Here is a 12,804-nt window from a genome sequence, read left to right as displayed (position 1 = left end):
TACCACATAAAATATACACGTTTAGGCACAGTTCCTCTACTTGGAGTTTGAAATAATTGCCTTTATAGTGTAGCGAATTTTTATTCTCCCTCTACTACCAACAGGACATGAAAGATGACCAGATCCCCAAAGGCTTACTGCTGCTGTCTTTTGATTTTCTTCCTACCTTGATTATCAGCCTTTTTCCTGAACAATCTCTATGTCATATTTACCTTCCTCATCTCAGGCATACTCTTTATAGTCCCTTTATCACAACAGTATAAACAAAAGTTTGAGGCTTTTGGGGCAGATATGCATTTCCCAAAACACCTTTTCCACAACCCCTACTACCTTCCACATCACAGGGTAAACAGTTTTGGAGTACACCGCACCACCATGCTGGGAAGAAGGCTTCATTTTTTTTTCTTTTTTTAAAATCTTTTATATATTTATTTATTTATTTGAGAGAGAAACAGAAGAGAATCTCAAGCAGACTCCACGCTGACCTCAGAGTCCAACGTGGAACTCAATTTCACGGCCCCAAGATCATGACCTGAGCCAAAACCAAGAGTTGAATGTTCAACCAACCGGGCCACCAAGACGGCCCTTCTCAAACATTCTGAAACAGGAAATACTTTCTGGTTCTCCAACCCACCAACCAGAAGTCTACTCCAAATGTCCAGAGTCGTAAAACACATGATGGGATTTATAATTAAGGAAGTACACGTGTTGTTTTTACCTGTTGAACACACGGAATTCACCGATCTGAGTGGGAAGATTCACCTGTTTAGTTCAGGGAATTCCCTGATGTGAGAGGGGAGGAGAGAAGTGGCTAAAAGGTGACTATAAATCCAGGGTTTGATTGAGCATGAAGTCATAGACCAGAGGGCCTCTCCACCCACCCTACGGCATAAAAGGAAAAAGGAGGGAGAAAATGCAACCAGGTTGCATCTTTTGTTGAGATCTATGGAGCTAAAGAGAATTTCAAGGGAGTATGTAAAATCACCAGGGACAAGACCACAGGAAGACAGAACACACAGGTAACAGTGGATAGGGAAACCAAGACAAGTTTTTCCTACCAAATCCCTCTTTTCCCAATGTTCCTAATAGAGAAAAATATTCCTTTCTGAGGTTCTTACTCCATTCATCAGAAAGACCCACTGAAATATCTAAAAACCTAACAGGTGTCCTAAGTAATAAAACTCAGCTTCTCTGCAAACAGCCAGACTCAAGTCTCAACATCTAGCAACAAAAGCCGACATGACAGAGTAAGAACATTAGCTACCTACTTGTATCAGACACAACAGCTTTGATACGGAATGTTTTCCCCTGAAAGGAAATCCAGGTTTACCTTTTGAGATTAAACTAAAATACACACATAAAAATGGAGCTATCCTCTTGCCTAACTATAGATCATGTTCTAACTTAACACACAAAACCACTTTTTTAAAAAACGACTTTTGTTTCATCTTTCCACTATAAGAGAAAAGGAAGGAGAAGACAGGTAGGGAAAAAGAAACAGTATCTGAAAGAAAAGTGAACTATGGAGGATTTAAAAAAAATAATAGGGAAGCAATTATTCATTCACAATCACCAACCGAAAGTCTTCCCAGGCTCGTTGTGATAAAGTACAGAAACCAGACCTTTCTGGGATGTGAAGCATCAAATACAGTACCAATAAACCACTACCTCCATTAGTTTATCCTGACTTGGATTTTTCATTCAAATATTATTTTCTCCATTGTCATCATGAGTACTTAGAAAAAGACTGGCAATAGAAAATCACATATAAAGTAACCTTCTCAACCTTTTCTTGTCCTTGACCTGGACAATGTTCAGGTCCTATAAGAAACCGCCAGGGACTAAAGACCATTCTATTTATCAGAACCAACCATCCGAAGATACAAACATCCAGAAGGAAGTTTATGGCCCTCTAGCCTAGAGACAGGCTTCCTATGGGAAGTCCAACATTCCCATCGAATTCTGGTGAATACTTTGTAACAATGACATTAAATGGTGACTATGTCCATAGATGTGCTTCCTCAACAGAACGAGGTTCTTTTAATGAGCCTGCTGATTCTGGGATTACAGATTACTTGCATAAATCTGTAGGCCAAAGTGAACGTAATTATTCAGTAATGGTTAAGGTTGTGTATCACACACTTATTTCTCATAATTATTCTTAACCTGGATGGTGGCTAACAACAGGGAACATTTCAGATTTGCAGAAATATAACAAACATGCTTAAGTGTCCAAACCACAGTCAAAGTTATGCAGCTGACTGCCAGAAGAGCCCAGTATAATGCAACATGATCTTAGCATCCTAAGATTTGAAGGCAATTCAAAATGGAATGTGACTAATGTGTAATGCTCTCAAGACATTAACTATTGTTCAGCTAGGTGAGGCACTAATCCCAAAATCAGCAATGGACTGGTAGCTTCTTCCAGTCACAGCTGGACTTTTTGACATTCCAAGGACGTCATGGGACAGGTTTAACAAGACATTGTTAATATCACCCTTATTCAACAAACTTGCGTTCACTGAGAAAGACTTCATTTACGTGTTGGACACAATTATTTGCAGTAATGTTAAGAGGAAGAAGGAAAGGCTCCCCATCTAAACCAAATCAGAGGCTCATAGGCACGGCATTACTCATAAGGAGCATGGTTTATATCATGTTCATGTGGATCATACCAGAAATAACATATAAGTAGTAAGGGGAGGACTACTCAGCATCAAGGTGGCAACTGGATATGTACTTTGCTATCTAGGCAGCTAGAAGGATGGTGATACTTTGTATTGATGCCAAACTGCTTAATTTGGCTAAACAATCTCTTAAGTACGGGGACCTGGGTAGCTCAGTTGGTTAAGCATCCAAATCTTGATTTCAGCTCAGGTCTCCATCTCAGGGTTGTGAGATCGAGCCCTGCGTCTATTAAGATTCTCTCTCTCCTTCTCCCTCTGCCCCTCCCCACGGAGCTCTCTCTTAAAAAGAAAAAAAAAAATAATAATCTCATAAGTATCTCTAAGTAAATGTAAACAATGTTCTAAGCTTTTTCCTATGAAATTATTTTTTTTAAAGATTTTATTTATTTATTTGACAGAGAGAGACAGAGTGAGAGCAGGAGAAGCAGGCTTTCTGCTGAGCAGGGAGCCCGATGCGGGGCTCAATCCCAGGACCCTGAGATCATGACCTGAGCTGAAGGCAGACGCTTAATGACTGAGCCACCCAGGTGCCCCTCCTATGAAATTAAATTTAAGAAATAAAAAGAGCTTTCAAAAAAATAAATTTGATCTTCCAGACTTTGGTTTCAATTGAGGCACCATGTTCCTCCAAATGGAGGAAAAATGATAGGACTTTAGCATTTTACTTGGTATTCTGCTTTCCGGATAGGATGAAAGATTAGAACAAATTTGCGCAAGAGTCCTTGAGGCAAGTTACTACTACGCGCTATGCTAATGGCCTGGAGGGGATGAGGGCTTCCTTGGAGCAGCCCACATTCTGTAACACTGATTCACAGAAGCCTGATTGTCTTGATCCCTCCCTCTAGGTTCAAAAGCCCCAGAAATCATCATCTAGCTCAGCAAAGCACACCATCAACAATCCTACTTCTAGAAAGCAAAGATTGAAATGCTGGGCACATAACAATCAATCAGGAAGCCAAGGTAAGCAGAAAAAGGGGAAGTGGCAGAGAACACAAGCTGGGGAATTCAAATGCTACCACCATGTCCAGGTGATGTGTGTAAGAGACAGTGAGACCTACAGAAAGAGTTTTACCAAACCAGTAAAATAGCTTTTACCAGCCACTAACATTAATGCAGATGTGGGGTGGGGTGATGGCGGTGAGACCTGACCATTACCAAAGAAGGAACAAGGAAACCCCACATCTGGTATTCAGTAATATCAGACCAGAAAGGAGCACCTCTTGAGCTCTCATTCCTGCTGCATAGGACATGGCTAGCTGGCCCTCAGCTCAAGCGTATCAGTTAACTTCTTGATTTCCAAATCTCTATGAGAAGGTGAAAGCAGCGGATATTTCAAAAGAAATTCAGTGATACGAAAGCCTACAGATCCTACTGTGTTTGCTGAGTTTTGGTTTGTTGGGTTTTTTGTTTTTTAAGAAAAATGTAAAATGCCAAAATAAAAGGACAAATCCATCTTTCTGGTTCACATCTTCAACCTTTTCCTCCTCCCCCTCCCCCTCTCCTCCCCATCCACCCTAGTCATCCAAACCCAAACACTAACAACAGCTCTTTTCTCCAAAGAGCTCAGCCTGTTGGAAAGTTTGGGCACCATCCATGCAGGTAAGAAGTAAGCAGGATGACAAGGTGGGGAAGAAAGAATAGCAGCAAGTCAAAGCCCCATTGGCTTCTGCCTGTCCTGACTGGCAGAAGCAGAAAGCAAAGCCTCAAACCAGTTCTCTGACAGGGCCCAGCGCCTCCGCAGCACCCCCCGTGTAATTACACACTTGAGTGACTGGACTCTGAAGAAAATTGAAGGCCTGAGCTCCGAACAGCTGCCATTTTCTCTCTCCATCACACCAGCGTGATTACTTGAGAAATGAACAGCCCCGGCTCAAAGCTACTCCAGAATTCTCAGAGGAAATATGGCTCCGTGTTCCAATAATGAGATTCTTAAGGCAAGCGTTACTTACAATCACTCCGCAAAAGGAGCGAGCCGAGCCCCTATATCTTACAAATTAGAATTTAAGAAACCCAGCGACAGTCTTGGACGATCATTACTCTTCTGCTGCTCCAAGGATTCTGGGCTTTGGTCTATTTTTAGTGCAGAAAACTGTTAAGTCCTTAAAAAGGGAATCATAATAAAATGAAAACCCACCATCATTAGCTCCCTAAAAAGGCAAATACACCGCATATTAGGTCCAAACTGAGAGATTCTGCCACTCCCTCCTCATTACTCTTTTCTGCCAGAAAGTCCTGTTTTATCCAAATGAGAATTAGCAATCCTTGTATTGAAATAAAAAAACAAAAAAAACTAACTGCTCAGAGATCTCTCCCTTCTTTTGATTGAGGAAAAAAAAATCAGCAAATTGCCATAGATAATAGCACTTCTTTGCCGAAACCTGTCACTTGGGGAAGTTGAAATATTACGTAGTGCTGATATATATTTTTTCCTTTCAAATGCATCTTCTGATTTCCCTACCATCTAGCCATTCTAGGGTAGCAAAGGTAATGAACTCTCCCTGTAATTACACATTTTTAAAAGTGGCTATTCTAAAAAAAAAAGTTATATCTTTGAGAGTTAACCAGCTAGGCAGATACAAAGTTGTGGTGCTGTTATTAACCAGAAACACAAACTAGACAGTTTCCCTTTATTCTGAACTATGAAATAAAAAACAGCAGTAATGATTTAGTTTTTTTTTCCCTCTGAGACATAATGATAGAATCAAGGTACCAAGAATGTTAATTGCACAAAGGGACAAGAGAGGAAATTCTAGGAGTAAAGAGGTACTTCGGTCCCCAAAAAAGAGTAGCCATGCAGTTGTTCATGGGGTGGGGACGCTAAGAATAGTCCTATTGTTCTCCGATTCCTAGAACTAACTCAACTGGAAAACTCTAGGAGTGAAGGACTTACAAATCATCTTTAAAAATCCTTAAGTCCAAAGTCCACAAAACTTCTACCCACCGGTCAAATGTACATTAATTCTAATCACATTTACTAGTTTCACCTCTATTTCCCACTTTCTACTAATTCTCATATTACAAGGCTATGGGGGAAAAAAGCATGTATCCACTACCAGTACAAGAATCTGAGCTTAGAGTTCCATGTAGGTAAAAGGAAAGGGACCCAAAGAAGATGCAGAATAAATTTAAATTTCTTTGGTGGGAGGGGCAGTACTGAAATTCTAACACTGTTTTTTGTTCTTAAGTTTTGGGACATAAGAGCCCTTATATTCATGGAACAAACAAGAGTTATCATGACAAAGTATATTGGCTAGATAACATTTTAAAGCTACTGTGATGAGTGACAGCAGGGATGGGGAAGCACAGGGCATCTCTAAGCAGAGTCAAGAGATCGAGTTCCTGTGCAGGACTGCATACACAATAGCCAGAACAAGCCTCTCCTGACTGGAGCAGGTTCCTTCAGGTCAAGGACAGAGGGAGAGGTGAGAAACTGTTCACCTACAACCCAAGCACCACTCATCCCCAAATTACAAAAGACAAGGAGCTTTTCCTCTGACCAAGGAGCTTTTCCTCTGACCACAGAACCTCAGAAGGAGAAATGCTTTCTTCACATCAACCATCCTTACAGGTTCTGAAAAATGGTACTCACAATAAGCATTGTGACCAGAAGATTCTTCTTGGTGACTTGAGCGTGAGAGAAGATATAGTTCAGTACAGTGTTCATGTCACTCTTGTTCTCTTCTCGAAGGGCGAACACACATTTGTCATAGTGACCTGCAAGCAGCAAAGAGAACTGGTCCTCATCCATGGATGAATGTTTAGTTACATGCGATTTGTTTTTTTATATGATTCACCTGATAAGCAGTGAAAGGAAACACCTTAAGAATTTGCTTGGATGAATTTGTACAGAATTGGCAGTGAGGTTTAGTAAAAGAAACACTGGACTAGGAGTCAGACAATCTGGTCTAAGACCTGGGCTCAAAGCCTAGCTCTGTTACCAATTTCCTTTGTGCTTCTTGGAAAATCGCTTTACCTCTCTAAGCCTCATTTTCACCACCCCGCCCCCGCCCCCCGCCCGCCAAAAGGGTGGAGGAAAAGTATGTCTTAGAGACTGGGTGGTTGTTAATAATTCCAACCCCCCACCCTCACTCTAAACTCTCTCATTTAGCTTCCTGGAATGATTTCCTTAGCAGAGAGGGTTCTGCTGCTTAAGAAGAAATGTCAATACCATTAAACTTGATGATCTTTAAAGTCTGCCCCCGGCTTGAGATTCTGGTTTCATGTTTGACTCACTGAAAATGTTTTACCTAACTATAAGGAACAGTTTTAGCTCAAAAATAAAACCATACAAACTTGTCACTATCTACAGAGGGATGGCTGCTACCTCTGAAATCAACATTTTACCCTATAAATCCATGAAAACAGCTAAGCAATGCCTAGGCTTCCAAATCCAAACTAAGGCAGAGATCAAGGAGAACCTTACATTAAGTCAAAAGGTCTGTAGGGAGAGTACAGTTATGCATATTTTCACTGGCCCTTTATAAGGCCACCAGGGGCAGGTTAGTTCTGACAAGGAAATCTATGCTTTGCAACAGAGGCCTAAGCTTCAGGTTTATTGTAGTGATATCTGCCATGGGATATAATATTTGGTTCTTCAGAAAACAGCTTACCTCAGAATTAAATTTCCAAGTAAAGGAGAATTCGTGTTTGAAGAGTCTCAAGGTCAAAATTTTACGAAATCATGAAAATACTAAAGGATTATCACCTCAGTTCAGAATCCATGTTAAGTTACAAACCAGAACAGTTCGGCTGTATTACCACGGATTCCTAGAATACTGAGTACCTTCAATCAGAGTAACTCGGCTGTGTTTTAAATATTAGAGACTGATTTTTTTTCAAAATGAAACTAAATATATTTGAATAACAGTGGGCTACAATATTTAAGAACTGACAATCTCACATAAGACCCATTGAGAACACAATAGAGGCTATTTAAAAACTGGTTGTCCTATACAAATTCATACTTTTCCCAACCAAGACAGCTTTGAAGAGACAACAGAAATGTATCTTGGTAAAGGGAATTACTAGCACCAGGAGAAATAAAAAGACTACCCAGGGAAGAGACAGCAGAGACCCTAAGCAGAAAGAAAGCAATGATACCAACTGTTCCTTTTTTAAAAACTTTTTATTATGAAATATACATACAGAGGAATATACACCCAGGTAACTACCATCTTAGGACATTGTTAATCATCTTTGAAGGATCCTATGTGCTTCCCTCAGAAACAACTGCTAAGCTGAATTTTATGTTACTCATTCTTTGGCTTTTCTTTACATTTATTCCATTTATCTCTCAATGTGATGTTTTTGAAATTCATCCTTTTGTTCAGATGTGTAACTTGGTTCATCTACTTTCACGACGGTGTAGAAATCCATTGTAGGAATATACTAGAATTCAATTACCTATCCTACTTGTGTATGTTCTAATTGTTGCCGTTTTTGCTATTATGAACAATACTACCATGAATAGGCCTGTGTATGTCTCCTTGTATGTAACAGTTTCTCTAGAGTCTATTATCTAAGAGTAAAATTGCTACGTTGAAGAATATTTAAAATGTTCAACTCTGTTAGGTTCTGACAAACTTTTCCAAAGTGGTTTGCACTTTGGAAATTTGCACTGTCACTTACAGAAGCAGTGGAAGATGATCCAACTTTTTAATTTTTGCCAAACTCATTTATGCTCACATTTCTCTAATTACTAATGAGCTTGAGCATCTTTTCATAAATTTGTGGATCATTTGTATTCTCTCTTTTGTGAATTATCTTTTGCCCATTTTTCTATGAGGTTGTCTTTTACTTATTTACTAACACCCTTTGTTAGATGCAGGTTTTGTAAATACGTTCTCCTACTTTGTGGCTTATGTTTTCAGTCTCTTTTGGGGATTTTTACATGAACAGAAGCTCTTAAGTGGAGTCAAATTGATCAACCTTTTCCTGTATAGTTTGCACTTTGTGTGTCTTCTATGACAAAATCTTCCCTACCTTGAGTTCGTAAGGCCTGTTCTCCTAAAAAATTAGTAGTTTTGCCTCTATAGAATATGTCGAAGTCTTTAATTCATCTGGAATTGATCTCTGTGCATATGGTTTAAGATAGGGATTCAATTTTTTTTTTGGTTTTGCAAATAAATAAGCCATTGTTGTATAATTTACTGAAAAGTCTATCCTTTCCTCATGATCATGCCTATTGTGTTATAATGTAAATTTTCATATATGTGTGGATCTGTTTCTAGGTCATTATGTTCCATTGGTCTATTAATCGGTCCCTACACTAATATCACAATCTCTTCATTAATATGGCTTTATATTAAATCTTGATATTTGACTGGACAAATCTTCCACCTTCTATTTCTTTAGAAGTATCCTGTTTATTGTCAGGCTTTTCTTTCATGTAAATTGTAGAATCGGCTTGACAAATTCCATGGATATTCCCTACTAGGATTTTTACTGGAACATCAATGAATCTATAGATGAATTCAGGGAGAATCAATACTTTGCAAGTATATATTCTAGTCTAAGACTGTGATATTTATTTAGATCTTTATTATTGTTTACTCATTATAATTTTCTTCAAAAGAGGCTTGTACATTTTTTTAAAGGATTTTATTTATTTATTTGACAGAGAAAGAGAGAGCACAAGCACAAGGAGCAGTAGGCAGAGGGAGAGGGAGAAGCAGGCTCCTGCCGAGCAGGGAGCCCGGTGAGGGGCTGGATCCCAGGACCCTGGGATCACGACCTGAGCCAAAGGCAGATGCCCAACGCCTGAGCCACCTAGGCGTCCTGAGGCTTGTACATTTTTTGTTAGACTTATTCCTTAGTATTCCATATTCTGGGTTGCTATTTTAAATGGTCTATTTTTCTAAACAACTGTTGTTGTACTATAAAGATATAAAAAATTCAAACGTATATTGGATTTTGTATATTGACTTTTGCATTCAACAACCTTGTTAGACTTTAATTCTAATAATAAATATGTGGATATTTTGAGGTTTTCCAGGTAGACATCATATCTAATGGTGGCAGATTTATTTCCTTACTCCTTTCTAGTTCTCATACCTTTTAATTCTTTTTACCTTACTGCACCACCTCAGCCAGTGATATCCAGTATGATGCTGAATAGAAGCAGTGAGAGCAGGTGCCCTTGTCTTATTCCTGTCTTAAAGGGGATGCTCTCAACAATGCTTTCAATTTTACCATTATGCATAAAGTATCCTATGGATGTTTTTTGTAGGGGAACTTTAAAGTTCCCCTACATGTTTAAAGAAGTTCCACTCTATTCATCATTTGCCAAGAGTTTATTTATCATGAATGAATATTAAATTTTGTCAAATTTCCCCCCCATATCTTTAGATGACCACGGTTCTTCCTCTTTGAATCTACTACATAATAAATTACAGTAGTTGGTTTTTCCGATATTAACCAAGCTTGCATTAGTGAGATAAAGACAATTTGGTTGCGATGTATTATTTTATATATTGTTGGATTTGGTTTGCTAATTTCTACTTGAGTATTTTTGCTGGTTATGAGTGGCACAGCCACCCTTTAAAAGATGCAAAAGAGGGGGCCTGGGTGGCTCAGTCGTTAAGCGTGGGCCTTGGGCTCAGGTCATGATCCCAGGGTCCTGAGATCAAGCCCCACATCGGGCTCCCTGCTCCGTGGGAAGCCTGCTTCTCTCTCTCCCACTCTTCCTGCTTGTGTTCCCTCTCTCGCTGTGTCTCTCTCTGTCAAATAAATAAAATCTTTAAAAATAAATAAATAAAAGATGCAAAAGAAAGCAAAACATACAAGGAAACAATTAGTAGTATTTCAAAGTCTGTGATGTTTCACTGCCACCTTGTGGCAGGAAGCAATATCAGCAGTACGCAGCTTTTAAAATCTTAGCTAGAGGTGTTTCACATTAGAAACTTGATACATCATTTAATGAAGCTCTTCAGAGAAAGCCAGGGATAAATTCCACTGAAATGATACACTGAAAAGTACTGGAAAATCTGAGCCTTTTTCAGATGACTGTGGCTCAATCTGTGGATTAGCTGCCAAGAGGCAAGCTCTTCAGATAGAGTTTTTCAATTTCAGCCTGGTCATGACTCAAACCAACTCTCACTAAACAGGGTCAAGAAGACATCAACATGGAATACTCATCTCTACTAGAAAAATCATCTCAACTCTTTTCCAGAAGCACACCGGATTCACAATCTCATCAAGCTGTGTTTTGTTATCCTTTCTTGGGCACTAGTGGGATATGGAGGTTTAGTTTTTAAGGAAGGGGTAACGGGGGGAAGAGTTTGTTCATGGCAGGTGTTAGTGATAGGAGAACTGGCTCAGTGACTGCATAGTCCTACAGGGAACCTTTCTCAGAAACAGAGTCCTCAGGAAGAGGCTTACCATTCTGGAACTGGGTCTCTACTCGCAGGTACTGCCGCAGCAGATCCATCACCACAGCCTTCATGTGGCCTCGGATGCCACTTCGGTACCTAGGCAAGCAGAAAAAAGTCTCCAGTGAAAAACCCGACAGGCTAACACTATTAAATAACAGACTATTTAAATAATAAGCCCAGAGCCCAGGTTTACTTTCTAGATTTTCTACTGAACTGCTTTCCCTCTGAATTCTAGGGCAGGACAGAGGCCAGCCTAAAATCAACTAACCGGATCAACTTAAATTCTAAGCCTAAGAAATCTGCCTTAGACAAGATTTTTCTTTTTAATTAAAGGAGAGAGAAAAAAAAGGACGACAAAACAAACCCCAAAAACCACTTGATAGCCCTACCTAACAGCACTCTGGTTCAGTTCCCACTGCGAAGAAGCAATGATCACTATACTCCTGAAATGGCTAAGAGCTATCTGAAAATTTATGAGCATCTCAAAGTTGAAAATGTTCTGTCAGTGCTCCTTCAGTCCAATAGTTGGCTCCATAAGCTAGGAAGAATGAATGTCATACTCGGCCCTGCGCCAGAAGAAAAATTAGTAGGAGTTTCATCAAAATTGCAAAGAAAGGGGAGCCTGGGTGGCTCAGTCCTTAAGTGTCTGCCTTCGACTCAGGTCATGATCCCAGGGTCCTGGGATCGAGCCCCGCATCGGGCTCCCTGCTCAGCGGGAAGCCTGCTTCTCCCTCTCCCACTCCCCCTGCTTGTGTTCCTGCTCTCGCTATCTCTTTCTCTCTAATAAATAAATAAATAAAACTTTAAAAAAAAACTGCAAGGAAAAATAAAGCAACGAAATTTCTGTGCCTTAATAATCAATAGAAAGATGTAGACTAGAAAGAAGTAATCAGAAACATTTTAGCTCGCAAACTAGAAAGAAGTAATCAGAAACATTTTAGCTCGCAATTCTAAGGTATTTAGAAGATACAAGGTATTTTCTAAGATATAAGATACAATACTAATTTCTCTAGTCAAATCTGAGGTAAATCTCTTGGTGACTACTTAGAAGAAAAGAATCTTTCTTTGGGAGTTAAATGTAACTACCTCTGAACCAGCTGGACAATGCTCTGAGTGTTCATGAAGAAGACTTCCCGCTCAGATTTCCGGTTCAAGGTAGCGGCATGGCTATCTAGGATGTTGGCAATCTAAAGCAGAAGAAAGAGAAAAAAAAATGAACCCAAACCAACAAAGGGACCCAAAGTATTAACCTGTGTAGCATCACAACTAGTAATCTTAATTATAACATGATCATTTCCGTCTTTCACATATTGGGAGCAACTGGAAGTTACTGGGCATAGGTTAGAGGCTTGTGTGAAATAAGCAACTTTTATTTCTTTTCACCCTTTCCCAGATGAACTAATGAGTGTATCACAAAAGCTACCACCCTACCAGAGGCCCTTGACAGGCAGGATATGCTTATGGTCAAGGTCCAACCTTTATTCCCTCCTTGCCTAGCTTAACTCCCTACATGTAAATTAGCTTCACAGGCAAAGGGAAGGCATGCTGCTGGGGTAGTAAGGAAGTTGTTGCTAATAAAACTTCAAATATCCCCTTTTTAAATTCACAAAATTCATCTAATTAGGGCACAGGCCGAAGAATAAACCTCTATGAAGTACATGGCCAATAGGTTTTCCTCATAACCACAAATACTCTACATTTCACATATAGTGCACGTTTGTTATTGGGCTTATATCCTGAGACAC

General features: G+C 39.6%; 1 protein-coding gene across 11 annotated transcripts in view; it reads right to left on the bottom strand.

The window, feature by feature from the left end:
- The window catches only part of ACACA (acetyl-CoA carboxylase alpha), a 294,702-nt gene that overhangs the window by 135,664 nt on the left and 146,234 nt on the right, over positions 1–12,804 (bottom strand). For all 11 annotated transcript variants that reach the window (XM_073879472.1, XM_073879476.1, XM_073879473.1 and 8 more), the window contains 3 exons: positions 12,146–12,246; positions 11,067–11,155; positions 6,277–6,401 (listed from right to left, as the gene is read on the bottom strand). In XM_073879472.1, the coding sequence (XP_073735573.1) occupies positions 6,277–6,401; positions 11,067–11,155; positions 12,146–12,246 (315 nt within the window). The remainder of the gene's footprint in view (positions 1–6,276; positions 6,402–11,066; positions 11,156–12,145; positions 12,247–12,804) is intronic.

Source organism: Callorhinus ursinus, unplaced genomic scaffold, assembly GCF_003265705.2.
Source record: "Callorhinus ursinus isolate GAN/ISIS: 27379988/994484 unplaced genomic scaffold, GSC_fseal_2.0 scaffold34, whole genome shotgun sequence".
NCBI lineage: Eukaryota > Metazoa > Chordata > Mammalia > Carnivora > Otariidae > Callorhinus > Callorhinus ursinus.
This window is presented reverse-complemented; position numbering and strand designations above follow the sequence as displayed.